Here is a 20601-nt window from a genome sequence, read left to right on the forward strand (position 1 = left end):
GTGAGTAGAGAGATATGGAAGGGCCATGTGAGATATAATAAGAATCGATCGAGATGTCATTTTTTCATTATGTGATGAAGTGAGGAGACAATGACCCTACGTTATTAAATTTGCATGCTCTCTATCTTCAACATTACACCACTTTGTGTATGATGGGCCGGTTTGGTTATGCCAATAATGACATGTAACATACCTTCCTTCATCCTTCAAATTTGTTAAACTAATTTATTATAGTAAAAACAGTTCTAGAACTAACAATTTTATTTGTCATATGTGTAATTCACGTATGATGCTCTATTTGCACCACAATAAATCATACTTAGACCACAAATCATCTTATAATAATCTACACATGACAGTTTTATATATTGAAATTTCTTGTCATATTTTCTGAATAATCTACATAATTCATTTTTTTTTGTCAACTACATAATTCATTATAAATCACATTTTTATATGACTTGAACCTTACAAAAATTTATAGTGTATAAACTCATCAACGAACATTAATCAAATTTTATATATACAGTTGTAATACTCTACATTACTATACCTTAATATATTAATCTTATATACACAATTGTAATGCTCTATACTAATATCTTCGCATGGTTTAGTATTAAGTAACAACCCGATGATACTCCGAGAATGATATTAAGTATCCATGAACCTAACGTAACTGAACGTTTGAAATGAAAGTCGTCTTCCAAAAATTTAGAAATTCACTGATATCCTATCTAAATGCTTAGAAGAATATGTAAATTTTCAAACAATATATATACTTTAGAAAACCACTTACCTGAAGAATTTATCGGGCCATCTCAGCTGTTGAAGCGGCTAGAATATAGATTCTACCCATTTGAAGGTGTAAGAGACCACCGTAGTGCCTGGCTAACTCGGCCAAACCATGATGATTCAACCGATTCGCTAGTTTCATAGTACCTATTACTGGATATCCTTTTAGACCATGCGGAAATGAATTACTTCTAGTTAACAAAATCTAACTAAATACCAAAGAATTATTAGAACTACATATAAAATTGGTGAGCAATCTTTTGCAACAATCAATATCCCAATAAGGATAACAATAAGTAGCTCGAACTTGAAATCTACCAATGGGAGAATTCAAGATTTTTACAATAAAGATCAATAGATTCTAGGCGTTCGAGAAATATACAAATGGTTACTTGAGTCTGAGTGTGTCTGTTTCATCTGTCTACACTTTATTTGATTACTGTCCTTGCATCCTTCCTGTCTATGAATTATTTTGGCTTAGTACAGTGTGTAATATTTTTTGTTTCTAGGGAACTTATGTTGAGGGGTATCAAGGAAGAAATTGTTTTGTCTCAGATTCTTTTCTACTTTCATGAGGAGTCACGCCGGGGACAGGATCCGGGAGCCGAGAACAGAGCGAAATGAATTAGACTAGCAAAAAGTTTAGCCTTTTTTTCATCGGGTTTATTCACTATTATTTGCTTAAGTGTGAAGAAATCGACCAAGCATTATACCAGCAGAGAATAACAAACAAACACTCTGAGAGATTCATGCATGTAAAACAAACAGACAAAGAAGAGAGCCTCTAGATAAAAGTGAGTAAAACCCATGAATAAAGACTCGTCTGATATTCATTTCGCTTCATTGCCGGTGCCTGATCCTTCTTGACCCCTTGGGAAGAATCTGCTTATGCTCAAGTGTGAAGATATCGACAAGTATTATGCTAGCTTGGAAAATTTTGCTAAAAGAACGAATCATGGAAGTAAAGCTGATTGGAACGGATTGTGGAGTGGAGAAAATGGAAGAACTATTAAAGGAGGGAGAAGAAGATTGGTTTGCTTGAAAAGTCAATAATGCATTCTTCCTTACACCACCACCAACAAAGGGTTTCAGTTACTTTCTTTTTGAGTATTTTGTAACTCTCTACTTATCAAGAGAGAGGTTCAGATTCTATACTAACCGGTCTCTAACCCCCATCACACAGTCTCTACTTTGCTTTTGCTCGTGTGTCATTTTTGGGGACTTTTTAAAAGGTCTTTGAAACTGCGTATTGTATACAAACAATGAAACATGGAATCAATGTTTTCTTGCAACACCAACTTGTTTTCTTTTTCCTTAAGCAGTGATCTACGCTCTGCGACACCAACTTGTTATCAAGAAAGAAAAAAACAGGCAATCAATGTTCTCCTAAGTTGATGAGTATTCCAGGTCTTCTTTTTACCCCACATTAGTTACTACTGTTATTGGAAACAATTTAGGAAAATAAAAAATGGTTTATAGATGATAAACACACACAATTTTTATTTAACTATATTTTAAACAGAGGGTTTAAACGTTTACTTAGGAGAATTATATTATTATTTTGGGTAAGTAGCTTATTAGCTTTTATCCGTATCATTTTTAGTTGAGCAGTCTCTTACTAAAAATCTTTACAATATATAGCAACAATAATATATTTTCTTGATATAAAGATTAAATAGCAATATAGAAGGAACAGTGTAGCTAATATGTAAAATACAGTACAATACCAAATCTTTCGATTCACAATTCAACTGAACAAAAACACAATAGAGAGTCGTTCAATTTCGAATACATTTTTCAGTAAATTTCAAGACACAGTTCGGCCATAACTTAAAGATGCCAGGTAGAGATTCTTTCCCCATTTTTCCTGCATTAGATAAAAACACAATACACAGCATCTCAGGTATTGTTAATGGGAAAGGATAACCAAAAACAAAACCAAAAGAGTCTTAGGAGATTTGAGAAATCTCTACTCACCTTGACATGTGTGCTAGGGAACTGAGAGGTACGCAATGTCTCTTGTGTCTCGTCAGCCAGTCTACGCCGTGGGATGCTTAGAATTAGAGCAGCTTGATCAGTCGTTGCTGCTGTTGATGTAATTCTGTATCCACCATCCCAACGCCTGTGCACGCCTTCACTCGGATACAGAAAATCCAGTTCCACAACCTGCAAAGAGAGAGATAAATTGGAGACTTTATGAACCAGAAATCAAAACGATAAATCAAAAAGTGAAGGAAGATTAAGAAGTCATCTCATCTAACCTGCTCACTGTAACCAGAATTGCGGGACATAACAACACCCCATCGACTCCCAGCTGTTGCCATAGAGGTTACATGGAAGCCTTCTCTCCACTTCTTGTTTATCCACTTGAATGGGAATGAATCGCTTACTTTGTAAGACTGCTGTGAATACTGCGTACCTTCAAAAACCCAATTTAAAACAAAACATAGAATAAGCATATCATTCATGAAGAAAGCATTTAAACTTTTTTACGAAAGCAGGAAAAGTGTTTATGTACCTTTTGACATGACAACTAAGGAGCTTCCATTGGTTGCACCAGCAATAGAACTTATGTAGTAATTCTTCTCCCACTGTTCCATTATCCATTCCTGAGACAGAACAGAGTTTACTCTCACATAATATCATCTTGAACAGAACACAGACCTAAGAATAATCAACAGAGAAACACTGGACCAACCTTATGCAAGAAGACAGGAGAAAGTTCGTAGACTTGGTTTGTGAAGCCAGTTCCAGCATCCATTATTAATGCCCATAGATTCGAACATGATGATACACAGCTTATTAACAAACCATCTGCGATACCTCTTTCGATATGCTGTGCCAGCCTTGAATCAGCTACATTATAATGGTACCTGGTTGCACAAGTAGATTATTAATCTCAAATTGTTTTTACTGCAGATACATTGAAGCTAAGAATCAAAGTCGCAAACGCAGACTCAGTTGGAAACTTTGACTTCTCACTGGAGGCAGCGGATAGATCAAGGACACTTGCAAGTTAACTGACTGTATAAATTAACCATAAACTTTTTGGTTACCTCTGCTTCATTGGTTGCCTGGCATTGTAAATCGATATCCATTGTGTTGCAGGGACTCCTAGACGGACTTTTTTCCTAGGAGCATCTTCTTCTTCTTCCCCAATGCTCAACCTACCTCGCTTCTGTCCAACTTGAAAAATGATCTAGCACAAGAAAAATACAAGACGTCAAACAACAACTCTAATATGAATAATAGGAAAAAAAAAAAAGTAAAGATGTACAGCATGGAAACGTCACCTTTTGAGCACCCTCCGTGTTAATAGGCCTAATTGCCGGGTTTTCCCCCAAGAGTTCTTGAAACAGAGATACTAACTTCCCATAGTTAGGTTCCTCGTCAAATTTCATATTTACCACGATCTCAAGAAATTGCTTGAAAGGAGCGGGACAGAAACAACAAAGCATATCTGGCGATGTTGCCATCTTCTTTTTGCAAACGAGGAATGACTTGTTATCTCCCTGAAAATTGAGTAAGATAAAGGATTAGCAGAGAAAGAAGTATGTTAAGAACATCATTTTACAAAACAAAAAGAAAAATACGTCTGTAGTACCTGATATCCTTGCCATGGCAATCTACCTCGATGAAGGAAGATCAGTGTATATGCCAATGATTCAAGATCATCCCTTCTGCTAGCAGTTCTCCCCAAGTGAGCATGTGCACTTGCGTATCTAACTGTCCCCCTACAGAAAATTAAGCAGAGATATATTCAGAAAAGAGTAAGAGTGAATATAAAAAATCAGAATTAGGTAACAGCTGGAAGATTAAATCATTACCTAAACATATCGGGACGTTGGTCATATTCAACATGTTGTCCGCTACCACCTCCTTCTCTCCACTTTGTTGCTGAAAGGTTAGATAAAAAGACGAGAAAGGTACATAAGTACAAGGAAAAAGTCACAGAGATATTGAAATCAACCAACCTAGTCCCAAATCAACAAGAAACAGCTTTTTCTCTTGAGACGTTGAAGGCTGCCCGAGTAAGAAATTTTCTGGCTTAACATCTCCATGCACATAACTGAAACCAAAGCAAATCATAACTTGTTAAGCTTGTTAGCAGAGATTAAACATACAAACTTAGAGATACCGACGCTCAAAATAGATATAAGAAGAAACCTTGGGCAACCAATATAAATAGAAAAACAAAAAAGAAGTTCAAGTACAAACCCTTTTGCATGCATCTTTTCAAGGATGGACAGTGATTCAACTGCAATGCAAGCTACCATTTCCGAGGACATTCTGCTAAGACGGGGGAAAATATTGTGAATAAATAATGAACCAAGTGATAAGAACTCTCTAAGGTTGTGTAACGAAGACTCACGCTTGCCCTGAAGTATTCCATATATCCCATAAGCTAGGCCCGAGTATGTCCATTACCTAAGGTTAAAAAAAAACATCAACAATCAATCATACTGCACGAGAAAAGCAGAAAGGAGAGAAGAGAAGAGAGGCATCCAGTACCATAATATAATAGTCTCCTTGTCTCCCTTTGAAGTGCACTCTAGGTACTCCATGGCTGCCACCCAACGTACTGATCACAATAAAATAAAAATGTTAATTACAAATAAATCTTTTATAAAAATAGTAAGAGAATCGAACACCCACTTGTAAACCTGCCACTCATGTGGAGGACCATAGTTGCAACCCTTGCTGCTTCGATGCTCAAACTTCAGAGCAACCTACAAGAGAAATTAGAGATGTGAGACGACCGCCACAGTAATAAGACAGACAGAGTTGCATTGCATTACCTCCAAGATGCTAGCTCCTGCACTACGATCATTACCACCACTAATACGACGTCCTACAAACACTTGACCAAAACCACCTTTCCCCAGCTTCCTCTCAACCTTATAAAGCGGCGATCCTCCAACTTGAACCTAAGAGACAAAAAGAATCATTAGTCATTACACCAAAGCTATGCATTAACAGATTCTCTCCAACAACAACATAATCATCGAGAAAGTCTTACCCTTTCGGGGAAAGGAGCAGTGTTTCCTTCTTCTTCCTGAGCAGCCGCCTTGTTAGAGCCACCACTATCGTTACCAATCGCCATAACTTCCTTCTCCTCTTCTTCTTCTTCTTCTTCAACCACTACCTCTTTACCCTTCTTCTTAGGATTCTCCTGAAGGGTTACCTTATCTTCCTCTTTCAATCTCCTCGCCGCCAATCTCGTCCTCGGCCTCTCTGCAACTCCGACGGCAACCGCTTTTCCGTTACTCTTCCTCTGATTCTTATTCTTAGGCTGTTGATTCGGAGCTACAGCGTCGGGGACACGGCCACGGCGGACTCCACGGCGAAGCTCAGGCATAGCTCAAACCCCATGCAATCGAGACGGGACACCGAGAGTCCGATCATTATAGTCCTCCCAAGACGAAGGTCTTGCTCATTTCGGATTTGGAAAGCGATTTGATGTATGATCGGAGATCGATTTTCCGATGAGATTTTTTTTTTTTTTTTGGGGGTGAGATTAGGGTTCGCCGGTTAAGTTTGCGATGAAGAGAAAATGTTATGGAGAGAGGCGATGTGGAAAAGGAGGTATTTATGCCACGTCAGATAAGTAAACACACAAAACAAAAGGAAAGAAATTAATTATCTTTCCTTTTTCGTCAAAATGATTATTAAATTTCCTTTTATGAGAAATAAATTAGAACAAAAATTAAATAGAAATAAAACAACTGTCCCTGAGTCCGTGACCTGCGGTTCATGCAAACAACCGCTCACGTTTTTTTGTTACGAAATAAAATGTGATTATTTTGAATAGATTCTGGGTATTTTTATTTTTTTCAAACAAAAATATATACATAGCTAAAAGTTGTATATATATAGTATCTCCATTAGGACGGGGAAAACGTCTCTCCATCCGAATTCTAGAAAGACAGCAAAAATATTTATGTTGTAAGAGCATCTCCAAAAAGAAAGTCTATTGTGAAGTTTCCAAAATTTTATATTTGAAGTTTAAAAATGTTATTTTTTAAAAACAAAACTTCAAACTCAATTTCAAAACTATTTGTATTTTATAATATGGTCTTTATATTTATCATAACTAATTTGAATTCATAAATTTTTTGGAGATGTTGATACATTGGAGATGCTCTAATGTTTTGATTACACTACAAGAAAACAGCGTAATTCTGACGGACATTCTGACGGAAAATGAGATCCTCGGAATATTCCGACGAATTTCCGAGGAAATTCCGAGGAAACCCAAAATTTGGGGTTCCTCGGAATTTCCTCGGAATATACCGATGAAATACCGAAGAAATCATATTTCCTCGGAATATACCGATGAAATACCAAGGAAATCATATTTCCTCGGAATATACCGATGAAATACCGAGGAAATCATATTTCCTCGAAATTTCTATTAATTTATATTGTTCCTCGGAATTTCCTCGGAATATTCCGAGGAAATTCCGAGGAACACATGTTTGGGGTTTCAAAACATCAAATTTTTTTGCCCTATATCATTTCTTATACAAATGCAATGCATACCATTGAGGAATCTTTGTATAGATGATCATAAACTATGAAATAACAAAATTTCAAAACAAATTGTAAGTATTACCTTTACCGTTCATTAAAGTGTATAAGTGTTTCTCTTATGTTGTGGGGATTTCGTTCATACAATCGGAAAAGTGTTATATAAGTGTTTCACTTAAACAAATTTTTGACTTCATAATCAGTCTAAGACACTTAATAAGAGTTATATAAGTGTTATTCAAACCGCAAAACGTTGTTTTCGGTTTAAAAACCCTACTTCCTCGGAAAAGCCTCGGAATATTCCGAGGAAATTCCGAGGAAAAACAAGTGTTCCTCGGAATTTCCTCGGCATAGTCCGAGACTTTTACTACGATTCAGGGCTTTGCTTTTAGGGTTTCTGTTTCTTCGGAAAAGCCTCGAAATATTCCGAGGAAATTCCGAGGAACACTTGTTTTTCCTCGGAATTTCCTCGGAATATTCCGAGGCTTTTCCGAGGAAGTAGGGTTTTTAAACCGAAAACAACGTTTTGCGGTTTGAATAACACTTATATAATCCCTATTAAGTGTCTTAGACTGATTATGAAGTCAAAAATTTGTTTAAGTGAAACACTTATATAACATTTTTCCGATTGTATGAACGAAATCCCGACAACATAAGAGAAACACTTATACACTTTAATGAACGGTAAAGGGAATACTTACAATTCGTTTTGAAATTTTGTTATTTCATGGTTTATGATCATCTATACAAAGATTCCTCAATGGTATGCATTGCATTTGTATAAGAAATGATATAGGGCAAAAAAAATTGATGTTTTGAAATCCCAAACATGTGTTCCTCGGAATTTCCTCGGAATATTCCGAGGAAATTCCGAGGAACAATATAAATTAATAGAAATACATGCACAGGATATTCTTTTTCCTCGAACTAATGAAATTATTCCGAGGAAATTCCGACGGATATTTAAGTGGCCGTCGGAATTTCCTCGGAATATTTTCATTTAACCGGGCAAACAAGCCGCCAAATGTTTCGCGAAAATTGAAATTAAAAATACTGAGGAAATTCCGACGGAAAATATCCGTCGGACCCTAGGTTTTATAAACTCGAAACGCATCTTCTTCCCCATTTCTCTCTTCTTCCTCTCCGGCGATCTCTCTCTCCTTCCGGCGTTCTCCACCTTCTCTCGCGGCGATATCTCCGGCGAATCCTCTCCATTCCCTTACAAATCATGTAAGGACCTTATCCCACTCTCTTATGTCCTATTTGTTAAGTTCTTAAGTAGATTTGATGATTTTAGAAGTTTTTTGATAGATTTTTGTTAGGGTGATTGGGTAGGATTGTGATTTGTTGTGTAATAGGTTTAGAATTGTGATTTGGTTGTGTTGAATTGATTTAGAATTTTTTTATAAATTGTTTATTATTTTTGTATTTACAAAACGTTTTTCTATATAAATTCGATTTTACAAAACGTTTTTTGTATATAAATTCGATTTTCGGATTTATAAAAGATGATTTCATATTTATAAAAATATTTATATTTATTAAAACTAATTTTGTATTTATAAAACATTTTTTGATTTATAAACACTATTTTTTTATTTTTTTATTTATAAAAACTATTTTTAAATATAAAAAACGTTTTTTGTATATAAATTCGATTTTTGGATTTATAAAAGATGATTTCATATTTTAAAACTAATTTTTATTTATAAAACATTTTTTTGATTTATAAACACTATTTAATTATTTTTTGTATTTATAAAAACTATTTTGTATTTATAAAAAGATGATTTCATATCTATAAAAATATTTATATTTATAAAACTAATTTTGTATTTATAAAACATTTTTTGATTTATAAACACTATTTTATTATTTTTTGTATTTATAAAAACTATTTTATTTTTATAAAAAGATGATTTCATATCTATAAAAATATTTATATTTATTAAAACTAATTTTGTATTTATAAAACATTTTTTTATTTATAAACACTATTTTATTTTTTTTGTATTTATAAAAACTATTTTGTATTTATAAAAAGATGATTTCATATTTATAAAAATATTTATATTTATTAAAACTAATTTTGTATTTATAAAACATTTTTTTGATTTATAAACACTATTTTATTATTTTTTGTATTTATAAAAACTATTTTGTATTTATAAAAAGATGATTTCATATTTATAAAAATATTTATATTTATTATAACTAATTTTGTATTTATAAAACATTTTTTTTATTTATAAAAACTATTTTATAATTTTTTGTATTTTAAATATGTTTTCTATTTCAATTTTAATTTTATATTTTCGAATTTCAATTTAAAAAAATAAATTTATATTTTTTTTTTTTAATTTTGGAAATATTCCGAGGAAGTGTATCCCTCGGGATATTCCGACGACATCTTCCTCGGAATATTCCGAGGACTTTCCGACGAACTTGTGGTCCTCGGAATTTCCTCGGAAATTCATTTCCTCGGAATTCCGTCGGAAATTTCCAAGGGATTTCCGAGGAAAAATGAATTTTCCGAGGAGTTATTTCCGAGGACTTTTTTCGTCGGTATGTCGTCGGAATAGCGTTATTCCGACGACATACCGACGATTTTTTCCCTCAGTATGTCGCTGTTTTCTTGTAGTGTTAGTAGAACGATTAGCCCAATCATTGGAGATGATCTAATTTTTGGAGATGTTGAATTCATAGAATGATTAGCCCAATCATTACTCAGGCCCTCTATATTTGAAGTTTCGAAGTTCTTTTTTGGAAAACAAAAAACTTCATATTTGAAGTTATAGAGTGTCTTTTGGAGATGCTCTAAGATCATCCGCAACATCAATTTTTAAGGGGGAATTCTTAGAAAAAATAATTAAATAATCAGTAAACTTCACTAAAAGCGAAGGATTCAATCCTTAAAATCTTTAAATAATACATCTTCCTTAGTGAATCCTTGCACTATTTGTGGACCCCTAAGACATGTAGCAGTCCGCGATTGGTTATTATTTTTTTTATCTGAAAAATAAAAAAAAATAATTAAAAGATCAAAAAACATTTTTTTCTAAGGACTCTCCAATGTTGATACATTGGAGATGCTCTAATGTTTTGATTAGCTAGTAGTGATTGGGCTAATCATTCTATTTGTTTAGTATAACAAACCTGAGTAATGTAATCATTAATTAATTGATGATTCTCAAATCATTTGATACCGGAATAGAGGGCCTGCATGCTACCACTTGTTTTGACCCAAAATATTGTCTGTTTCACGTAGAAACAACCACTTTTTATTTTGTAAATGAAATAAAACCATTACAATGAATATACTATAAAAACATATAATTAACTACGTTGCCCCCTCTCAATGATCAGACCACACAACGTGACATGCAACAAACGCCAAACAACAACACTCGGTAAATGCAAAATGTTACGTAAGTAACGACAGTCGCAAATTCACAATAAACAAAGATACACACACTATTATATTATGTAGCTAGTAGTGCATGACGTAACAGCTGTACTCAACAGTAGCATCTCCTGTCTTTTGATCAAACCACATGGTCCTTGCCTCGACATAACCTCTAGCGAACCGGAACAGTCCACTTCCTCCGATCACCGGCATCTCCCTAACCTTAGTCAACACCTCGTTTCTACCAAGTATCGAGATCGTGCTTCCGTTATACTTCCCTGTCTTGAACGCAAAGTTCATAACCATAAGCGCAGACGAGTCGTGCTGTCCCACAGCAGCGTATATCCCTTGGGCCTGGCCTACCAAAGTCGAGTTCACGGGGACCCCCGTGGTTAACCGGTTATCGATGACAGTGACCGCTCCGAAGAAGGAGGAGTTGGAGAGAGGAGGTCTGAGCACGACCGAGGTAGGGTTTGAGCCGCTTTGGATGTCGTGCCAGTAGACACGGAAGAAAGTGAGTTTCTCTTTACGGAGGCCTAGGAGTTTCCGGTCAATGACTTTTGCAAAGTCATCGCCTTTTCCGGCGGAGACAACGGCCGTGAGAAGGAGTAGTTGGGAGGCGATGATGAGGATGAGGATGAGCTTTGCCATATGTGTGGATTGTGGTATGAGATTTATTTCTAGTTGATATATGTTATATATATATATATATAATAGATTATAGACTCTTCAGTACAATAAGAATAAAAAGACGATGGCTGGGAATCAATATATGATTTTTATTTGCCATAATTCGTATTCGCTGGCCGGGAAAAAGAAAGAAAAGTCGGAGGCCCCCATTCAAAACAAAAAGTTTTATTTAAGTTTTATTAAAAATATATTTTTGAACAAAATTTTTATTTAAATTACTTTTTAAGAGAAAATATTTTTAGCAACTTCAAAGTTTTAAGAACATTTTAGTTATTATAATTTTTAATATAGTTATGTAAAGCTGCTTTTTGTTATTTTCTTTCTATTTTACATTTAAAGTTTTAGATAATATATAAATATTTTTTCAAATGGCCACTTTTCATTCAAATGTTTCAAGAGCGTGGGGTCAAGCCCGACTTGTATAAAGCAGCCAGTATTGTTATTTTATCTCTATCTAAAATATGATTTTAAGGATGTTAAGTTAAGAGTTAATTAATTCTAGTTTGTTCTCTTAAATTTTGAAAACAAAATAGTTCTGAACTAAATTATATAACTTTGATGAAGAAATGGAAAATTATCCATTGTTCTTTTATCTTATTCATATTAATTATGTTAACGTAAAAATTCTTCCAACGAGTGTTGACTTGTTAATTTATCCCAACATGTTATTCCCTCTGTTTTCGAAAATAATTTTTTTAGAATTTATTTTTGTTCCACAAAAATAGATTTTCTATATTTTTAAAGTACTTTTGTATACTTTTAAAAAACATCAATTGTAAATATTTGAATTGATTAAATTTTATTAGTAGATAGTTATTAGAAATTATATTGAAAAATAGATTGTAAATTAAATTGTAATTTATTATATTTTTAATGAACATGAAAATTCTATAAAATCTTATTTTCGGGAAGAGAAAGTATTATTTTGAGCAGTATGTCATATTTAATATTTTTTACCAACCAATAGCAATAAGCAACGTGGCAGTGCACTACTGGTTAGTTGTTACGAATATGTATATTTTTGTGTTAATTCGGTGTATCGGCATTTTCATTTCGTTATGGTCAACGGGTCTAGTTCATACTTACAAGTCCTTTTTTTTTAATCAACCCGTTAAATGACGATGACAGATGGTTTGGTAGTCATTATCAAAGTGTTTGGTGTAGTTTTAGTTGCTGTCACCAGTTGTGAATTTTTCTAATAAATAAAATGATTTGGTGGTCATTATAAAATGTAGCTCTCTCTAATAAATAAAAAACCCACGACCTGAAATATAATCTGAATCCAAGATAAGTACTTATCTACTGAAAGCCTAGAAGTTCAATAATGTAACCCAAAATTAGTTTGAAACAAAAAGCGAAAGAGAGATCAGAAGTGCATCATCATGATATCATCGATGACCCACTAGAGCTTTTCCAATGATGGCAATGACATTTAGCGCACCTCCCTGGCAATGGGTTCTAACGCACCTCCCACTAGAGAATTTGTGACTGATATGTTAGTTGTTGTTTCCTTTCAAGGTGTCTGATACTCCACAATGGAGCGACTTGAAAGTGAAAGTCCTATGGAAGATACAAATACCCGAATTTACATAAGTAAGAAAATAGGAGATTTCAAGATCGATGTGATGGAAGGAGTTCACAGACTCTCGGATTATTGCAATGCTGGGGGAGAACGGTACTGGGCGGAATCTTTGTTTTATCTCTCCTTTATTTTGGTTAGAATTTGAAGGAATAAAACAAGTATCCTCATGCAGGTAGATGCATTCCTACGTGACGAGGGTGTATAGAATCAGGGATGCCAGAGTTTAATGTGTCATACAAACCGCAAGTATATGATTGGAAGCGCGAGTGTACAACACTGAGACAGTTGTTACATGATAAGATACATGATGCATATACACATACTCAGTTTGTGTCGGATGCAATGAGACCGCTTCAGATTGAAGCGTTGTTGGATCAAACGGTAAATAAACTTTCAGATGGAGAGAGGCAGAGGTTTGTCATTACTTTATGCCTCGGGAAGCCAGCCAGATATCTATCTGATTGATGAGCCAAGTGCGCATCTAGACTCAAAGCAACGGATCACATCTTCAAAGGTCATAAAACGGTTTATCCTAAACACGAAGAAAAGAGATTGAACTTTGAAGTATTCAGTTCCAAAGGTTCACCCACAATTTGAAAATCATAGCCGATAGCACTTCCATTGCTCAAACTAAATGTGATTCTTTAGCTTTCTGTTTTGTTTCTTCGTTATGTATAAAGGTCTCTGCTTAATCAAACCCAAATGAAAAGCACATGTCAAGATTACGGTCTTTTATATCATAACTTGGGAAATATTTTGTATATGAAAATCTTTTTTTTGTCACTGAATATTTTATTAAAAAAACTAAAAATTAGAAATGATTCCAAAGATGGTCCAAATCATGATGTCCACTATAAAGGAAATGAGCTTGAAGAGCCTTTTTGCTGCGATTAATTAAGTTTTCCAATCTAGAAACATGAGAAAAAAATTAATGCAAAACCATTGGATGTTTTTTTTGGAAGAAGATCAGTCTGAGAGTCTGGCCTAAGCATCTTTTACAAACAAAGGTTGACTGTTTCTCTCTACTTCGAACCATCATATTTGATGACTAATATGATTTTAAGCTAATAGCCTATTTAATTACAACACAAGTGACATGAACAATTTTTAAAAGGCTATAACATGCAAAAAGCATTAGTCAAAAGAGACATGCAAAAAGCCAAAATATCTATTAGATATTAAATATAAAATATAAAAAAAAATTGTTTTAAAGTATGACGGTTATGCACACTTTAAAACATGTTTTGCGAGTTTGTGACTTCATTAATTTGGGTTGGTAGATACTGGAGACTATAATATTACTATGCACACTTGTTGATGAACATTCAATTTTTATAGTATGAATACTATAATCCAAGCCGGAGTAGGTGGAAATATGCTTGGACTAAACTACTAGTATAACTGTAGAACACATCTTTCGCCGGAAACAACTCTAACCCTTTCTCTTTAATGTAACCGACAAACGTGGAGTATTGATTGATCTATCAACCAAAAGCAAATAATAAAAACAATAATCTATATATATAAAGAAATGTTCGCCTCTCTCCCGTGAAGCCACGTCATCAATTCGTGCGTTCTGGGAGTGACACGTGTCCCATTTTATATTTAGGGCCAAAATAAATGAATGCAGTTAAGGGTAATTGAACCCAGCACCTCTAGCACTGGTAATTTCTCTTAGAACCACTAGGCTAAAGTCACTTTTTATAAATATGTGGCCGCGAAAATACTTATTATCGTGTCAGCTGGAAGCCCATGCTTCTTCTGCTTGTGGCCAGGGCCGACACTGAACTGACGTCAAGATGAAGATCGTGAAATTAAAAACTTTGCTCCAAACAGTTTTGCAATGTTTCCAACCTTTATAACTTGATGCATATAATATATATCAAAATACATTTGTTGTACACGCTTTTATTAGTTTTGCTTTTAAAAGAAGGTATTTACAGTTATAAATGTTTTGTGACAGTGAAGTAATGGTTGAAAAATCTCTATACATATGTCATTTTAAAATAACATCCAACTTCTATATATAGTCAATAAATATGTTCATGTTATATTTTAGACTAAATATTTTCTCTTTTAAAAATATAGAAAACAATTTTTTTAGTCTACAAGCAAATGTTGTAGAGCAAGTATGCATTATACAAAATAATATATATTTAAAATCCATACACAAAAACATAAAAGTTGTTATAGGCCTCTTTCTGACACATGCATACTCCACTATGAATAATAATTAAAAAAAAAACAGTATTGTCATCAAACTTTATCACAAATCCACATTTATACATCTATAATTATGAGTTGGACAATTAGTTAATTTGATACAATACCAAAACAAGAATAATCGAAAAACAACTATACCACCGCATACTAATAAGTAAGACATAACAGATAACCAAATTCTTGAATTTTAAAACAAATTTCAACTCGAGCATTTAGTGAATATCAAATTAACTAATATCCCGCCCGTAGGGCGGGCCGACCCTAGTTGATTAATAAATTAGTACGATAAATACAAACACATTGGAATTGGATGGTCCTAAATATTCTGCTAAGATTCAGTCTGATACGACCAACTGTCATCCAATCACATTACGTTTCTCATATATTATTTTGGATTCTACAGCTCATAGATGTATAAGTTTTCTTTGTAACTTATATAGATAAGTTTCATTCTTCTCTTCGAGGCTCTTCAATACACAAGATTCCATGATCTGAATCAAAAGAGAAAAAAAAAATACTAATGGCAATTACAGAAACATCAAGATCGAGCCATGAGCTCCCAGTAACAACCTTTGGTTCAACCACATCAACCGCGAAGAAGCTGACTTTGGTCCCTTTGATTTTCCTAATTTACTTCGAAGTCGCGGGTGGTCCGTTTGGAGAAGAACCAGCGGTTCAAGCGGCTGGACCGCTTCTAGCGATTCTCGGTTTCCTCATCTTCCCTTTCATATGGAGTGTTCCTGAAGCCCTAATCACCGCTGAACTCTCCACCGCGTTTCCAGGTATATCATCAAACCAAACATAATAAGACAAAAAAAGATCTAAACACTTTGTACCCTAGACAATTATATGAACAGTACTTGTGTTGTGGTCTAAACTTTACTGATCTTCAGGCAACGGAGGGTTTGTGATATGGGCCCACAGGGCTTTTGGAGCTTTCGTAGGGTCAATGATGGGCTCGTTGAAGTTTCTGAGCGGTGTGATCAACGTTGCTTCGTTTCCTGTACTCTGCGTCACTTACTTGGACAAGCTATTCCCTGTTCTTGAATCCGGATGGCCAAGAAACGTCTGCATATTCGCATCGACCGTGGTCTTATCATTCCTTAACTACACTGGCCTAGCCATTGTCGGCTACGCAGCTGTTGTTCTCGGTCTAGTGTCTTTATCACCTTTCCTCGTCATGTCTGCTATGGCAATCCCTAAGATAAAGCCTCACCGTTGGGGTAGCTTGGGAAGCAAGAAAAAAGATTGGAACCTCTACTTCAACACGCTCTTCTGGAACTTGAATTTTTGGGATAATGTCAGTACCCTTGCTGGGGAAGTTGATAACCCTCAGAAGACGTTCCCTTTGGCGCTTCTCATCGCTGTGATCTTCACTTGTGTAGCGTACCTGATCCCTCTTTTCGCAGTCACTGGTGCTGTGTCTGTAGATCAGAGCAGGTGGGAGACAGGGTTTCACGCGGAAGCGGCTGAGATGATTGCAGGGAAGTGGCTGAAGATCTGGATTGAAGTTGGCGCTGTGTTATCGAGTATAGGACTTTTCGAAGCTCAGCTAAGCAGCAGTGCTTATCAGCTTGAAGGTATGGCTGAGTTAGGGTTCTTGCCTAAGTTCTTTGGGTTGAGATCGAAGTGGTTCAACACTCCTTGGGTTGGGATTCTACTCTCGGCTCTCATGTCGCTTGGATTGTCTTACATGGACTTCACAGATATTGTAGCATCTGCTAACTTCATATACACGTTAGGGATGTTTCTAGAGTTTGCATCTTTCGTTTGGTTGAGAAAGAAACTACCTGAGCTGAAGAGACCTTACCGAGTCCCCTTGAATATCCCAGGGCTGGTGGTTATGTGCTTGGTGCCTTCAGCGTTTTTGGTATTGATCATTGTGTTTGCTACTAAGATTGTGTACCTGGTTAGCGGTTTGATGACGGTAGGAGCAGTTGGTTGGTACTTCTTGATTAATTACTTAAGGGAGAAGAAGATCTTTGAGTTCAATGAAGATGCTGATCTACTTGATAATGGTAATGGAGAACGTAAAAAGGTTGAAGATCATCATGACTCACGATAGCATCTTCTTATTAAAAAACTGAGATAGTTTTTCAATTCAATGTAAGTTATACTTCTTAAGAGAGGTCCTTATCTCAACTGAAAAGTACCAGCTTCCCAGTTCGAATGATATTAATATTATATTATGTGGTTTCGGGTCTGGTATTAAGAAAAAAGGTTATGCTTTTGTAACACTTTTTTATATAAGAGAAACTGTATACAACACAATATGGAAGAGAGTCTTCTTTATTCACTCACAAGCAAACACACAAACATGAAACAAAACAAGAAACCAAACTCCATTTAGGTCTGGTTCTGATCATATCTTGGCGAAGTCAACGGTTTTCTTTCCATCATGTGCCTTCTTGAAGAAGTACCTGACGTAATCAGAGTACACAACGTCTTTATAAATCGGTTCCTCACCATTTGCGACCACCTCAGGGAGAGGACCAATCACTGACTCTGGTTTTGGATTCACAAAGATAGGAACAGAGATTCTGTTGTTACTACCGTTAGCTAAGACACGATGCTCCACGCTCTTGTAACGACCGTTGCTCAAGATCTGCATGGCGTCTCCTATGTTGATGACAAAGGATCCAGGAACCGGTGGCACGTGAACCCAGTTCCCTGAAGATAGAGAACGCACGTGGAGGCCACCGATTTGGTCTTGTAAGAGAATGGTGAGGGAAGAGACGTCTGAGTGACGACCAACGCCAACGGTTAGGTCAGGGTTAGGACAGATGGGATAGTAGTTGAGGTTGACTCGGATTGAGCCCATGAAGAGTGATTCTTTGGTCTCGTCTAGCTCTTTCACGTTGAGATTTTTTCCTAAATACTCTAGAAGCTTCCGCACCATTGTCTTGGACTTGTTCATGTACTCTAGAGCTTCATTCCTAAAATCAAGAAAATCAAGAATTGTTTATATGAATCAATGATTTAAACAGATAAAGATATGATTCTTAAACTCCCTTGAAAACATCAGGACAAAAGTTTGATGCTCGGTTAGTTAGGTGTTCATTTTTTTAAAAAAAATTTAAACCAAGCTAACCAAAATAAGCAAACCAAACTAAACGAAATAATCAAATTTTAACTAATTATATAACCAATATTTACCAAAATTATCTGAATTCTTAAAACTTTAAACAGAAACCAAAATATTGCTTCATTTCGGTAAAATTTTCAAAAACCAAAATTAACCAAACCAAATTTCTTTGGTTCAATTTAGTGAGATTTTTACCGAACCAAACTAACCGAAAACTAAATTACCCAAATCGATTTAACGGAATAAACTGAAACCTAAACAAATAAAGATTTGATTTTTGAACTCACTTGCAAACATCAGGCCAAAACTGTTCAGCTTCGGCTTCGGACACAAAGAAGAGACTGAGATAATCTTTCCACTCGAGAGCCTTCTCAGCACGAGGACTGAAACTAGTACCGAACCTAACATTGGTCGTCAGAGAATTCTCCTTTGTGAACCTGCTCTTCTCCTCAACAGGAAGATTAAAGAACCTGTGAGTCGCAGCCTTCACGTTGTCAAGAACATCCAAAGGAACTCCATGGTTGATCACCTGAAAGAAACCCCATTTCTCAGCAGCGTCACAGATAGCTTCAGCGACTTTGTTCTCATCAGGGTCCGACATGTCGATGACTGGAATAGCTTCGTCTGTCTCGTTGACGAACTTGTTGATGAGACGCTCTTCAAATGGTTGAATGTATTGGTCCGGAAGAGCTTTGATTCCTGTTTCTGACAAACCCTTTACGCCATTGCCTTTGTTGACCACGAACTCGGTTACTTCAGCTGGGTCTGCGAAGTTAGCGGTAGAGAGAGTTGGAGCCATTTTGTGTTGAGACTTGGAATAAACGTTGGAGCGTTGGATTTGGATTGTGTTGTGGAGATAAGTTGCAGAGAGGAGAGAGTATATAAAAGAGAAGGTTTTGAAGAAGAGAATGAGCGAACAACCTAGATGGCATGCTTCGTCTACCGTTTTACTTGTTCCCGCTTACGTTCTTTTATTTAAATTTTTTTTTCGATTTGTATTTAATTAGTAATGTTTCAAATATTTAGTTCATTAAGATAAATCATATGGATATGGTCAGCTGACTCGGCTTTTGAAACTGGCATGTTTTGCTAATTATCTTCGAGTAATTGAAGTATATCACGTTAATCTTGGCAGAGAAAAAAAAGAATAACACGTTACTTTCTATATAATATATATACTACTAGTGGTATGTCCGCGCTTCGCGCGGGATGTATTATATTCGGTTAAATATAAGTTATGTTTGTATATACTTACTGGTTTATTTATTTTATAAATTTATTGTTTATTTAAAAAAAAATTCTACTATATATACTATTTATCATTAAGTATAGTTTTTTTTCTTTTTAGATATGTGCTGAATTGGTCTCAAACAGTTGAAACTATGCAAGAATGTTCAATTTTCGGTTCAGTTCCATTTTGTTTTTCTCGGTCTTTTGTTTTTTTAGGTTCAAGAAATATATGAACCATTCAATTATTTATGAAACTTTCTTTAGTTTTGGTTTGGTTATTTTGGTCTTTGGTTTAGTTCGGGTACCAATCGTAAGAACCAACTAATATCCAATAAGCTTTTATTCCAATTCAGTTCTGGTTTTGGTTAATTTTGGATAATTCAGGTAAAATCAGATCTTTTCAGTTTTGGGATTTAATATCGGATAATCCAGATAAATTTTAATATTGAAACAAAAACTATTTGGATAATTCTAATATTTCGGTAATTCAAATAATTTTAAATATTTTGGATAAATAAATATTTGGGTATTTCATATTTTAGCAATATAAGTTTTTGGTAATTTTGAAACTCAATATAATTTATATTTTAAGTACTCATCCGGTTCTTTGTTCGGTTGCAACACGGTTTTTCAGTTTCAGAAATATATGAACTGCTCGGTTATTTGGGAAATATTTCAGTTTCAGATTCATTTTTTGTCGGCTTCGATTCAGATTTTTTCTTCCTAATTAATATGTTGAGGCATAGTTGAAACCATAGTGATACGCATGTTTAGTTGAAATCATAGTGATACGCATGTTTTGTTATTTTTTGTTTGCACATTTTTTATTGTATTTATTTGTTGCACGTGTTCAGTGGTGGCACATGTTATTTTATTTTAAACTTTCGGGTATTTGGTTTATAAATAATATTTGAATTTTATGGTAATTTTATAACTAAATAGAATGCCTATTATAAGTTCTTATTTTGTTCTATGATACGATTTTCGATTTTTCAGCTTCAAAAATATATAAACCGCTCAATTGTTTGTGAATTTATGTTTAGTTTTAGACTGTCTTTT

At 34.8% G+C, this 20601-nt stretch overlaps 4 protein-coding genes across 4 annotated transcripts; 1 reads left to right on the plus strand and 3 right to left on the minus strand.

Moving 5' to 3' along the window:
* Positions 1-2431: 2431 nt before the first annotated feature.
* On the minus strand, positions 2432-6406 carry LOC103870106 (casein kinase 1-like protein HD16). The gene is made up of 16 exons (XM_009148218.3): positions 5816-6406; positions 5595-5723; positions 5452-5525; positions 5308-5377; positions 5168-5223; positions 5014-5085; positions 4770-4864; positions 4623-4692; positions 4400-4529; positions 4089-4307; positions 3852-3994; positions 3494-3668; positions 3314-3404; positions 3057-3214; positions 2773-2961; positions 2432-2662 (listed from the first exon to the last, which is right to left on the minus strand). Exons 1-16 carry the CDS (start codon positions 6152-6154, stop codon positions 2603-2605), a joined length of 2070 nt encoding a protein of 689 aa, XP_009146466.2. The 5' UTR covers positions 6155-6406; the 3' UTR covers positions 2432-2602.
* A 4169-nt stretch (positions 6407-10575) lies between these two features.
* LOC103870107 (dirigent protein 7) lies at positions 10576-14504 on the minus strand. Its single transcript, XM_009148219.3, has one exon. It carries the CDS (start codon positions 11381-11383, stop codon positions 10817-10819), a length of 567 nt encoding a protein of 188 aa, XP_009146467.2. The 5' UTR covers positions 11384-14504; the 3' UTR covers positions 10576-10816.
* A 1071-nt stretch (positions 14505-15575) lies between these two features.
* On the plus strand, positions 15576-17424 carry LOC103870108 (probable polyamine transporter At3g13620). Its single transcript, XM_009148220.3, has 2 exons — positions 15576-16009; positions 16121-17424. The coding sequence occupies exons 1-2, from the start codon at positions 15748-15750 to the stop codon at positions 17290-17292; spliced, it is 1434 nt and encodes a 477-aa protein (XP_009146468.1). The 5' UTR covers positions 15576-15747; the 3' UTR covers positions 17293-17424.
* A 27-nt stretch (positions 17425-17451) lies between these two features.
* On the minus strand, positions 17452-20585 carry LOC103870109 (feruloyl CoA ortho-hydroxylase 1). Its single transcript, XM_009148221.3, has 2 exons — positions 18600-20585; positions 17452-18163 (listed from the first exon to the last, which is right to left on the minus strand). The coding sequence occupies exons 1-2, from the start codon at positions 19109-19111 to the stop codon at positions 17590-17592; spliced, it is 1086 nt and encodes a 361-aa protein (XP_009146469.1). The 5' UTR covers positions 19112-20585; the 3' UTR covers positions 17452-17589.
* Between the last annotated feature and the right edge of the window lie 16 nt (positions 20586-20601).

Source organism: Brassica rapa, chromosome A05 (genome assembly GCF_000309985.2).
Source record: "Brassica rapa cultivar Chiifu-401-42 chromosome A05, CAAS_Brap_v3.01, whole genome shotgun sequence".
Classification (NCBI taxonomy): domain Eukaryota; kingdom Viridiplantae; phylum Streptophyta; class Magnoliopsida; order Brassicales; family Brassicaceae; genus Brassica; species Brassica rapa.

Bases quoted from the DNA above. Each gene is read 5' to 3' on its own strand.
- LOC103870108 (XM_009148220.3), top strand. From the start codon at position 15,748: ATGGCAATTACAGAAACATCAAGATCGAGCCATGAGCTCCCAGTAACA. The intron at 16,010-16,120 runs GTATATCATCAA...ACTGATCTTCAG, and splicing joins ACTCTCCACCGCGTTTCCAG to GCAACGGAGGGTTTGTGATA.
- LOC103870107 (XM_009148219.3), bottom strand. From the start codon at position 11,383: ATGGCAAAGCTCATCCTCATCCTCATCATCGCCTCCCAACTACTCCTT.
- LOC103870106 (XM_009148218.3), bottom strand. From the start codon at position 6,154: ATGCCTGAGCTTCGCCGTGGAGTCCGCCGTGGCCGTGTCCCCGACGCT. The intron at 4,693-4,769 runs GTTGGTTGATTT...CTAACCTTTCAG, and splicing joins TCTTGTTGATTTGGGACTAG to CAACAAAGTGGAGAGAAGGA. The intron at 3,405-3,493 runs GTTGGTCCAGTG...GTTCTGTCTCAG, and splicing joins CTCCTGTCTTCTTGCATAAG to GAATGGATAATGGAACAGTG.
- LOC103870109 (XM_009148221.3), bottom strand. From the start codon at position 19,111: ATGGCTCCAACTCTCTCTACCGCTAACTTCGCAGACCCAGCTGAAGTA. The intron at 18,164-18,599 runs GTGAGTTCAAAA...TCTTGATTTTAG, and splicing joins TTTTGGCCTGATGTTTGCAA to GAATGAAGCTCTAGAGTACA.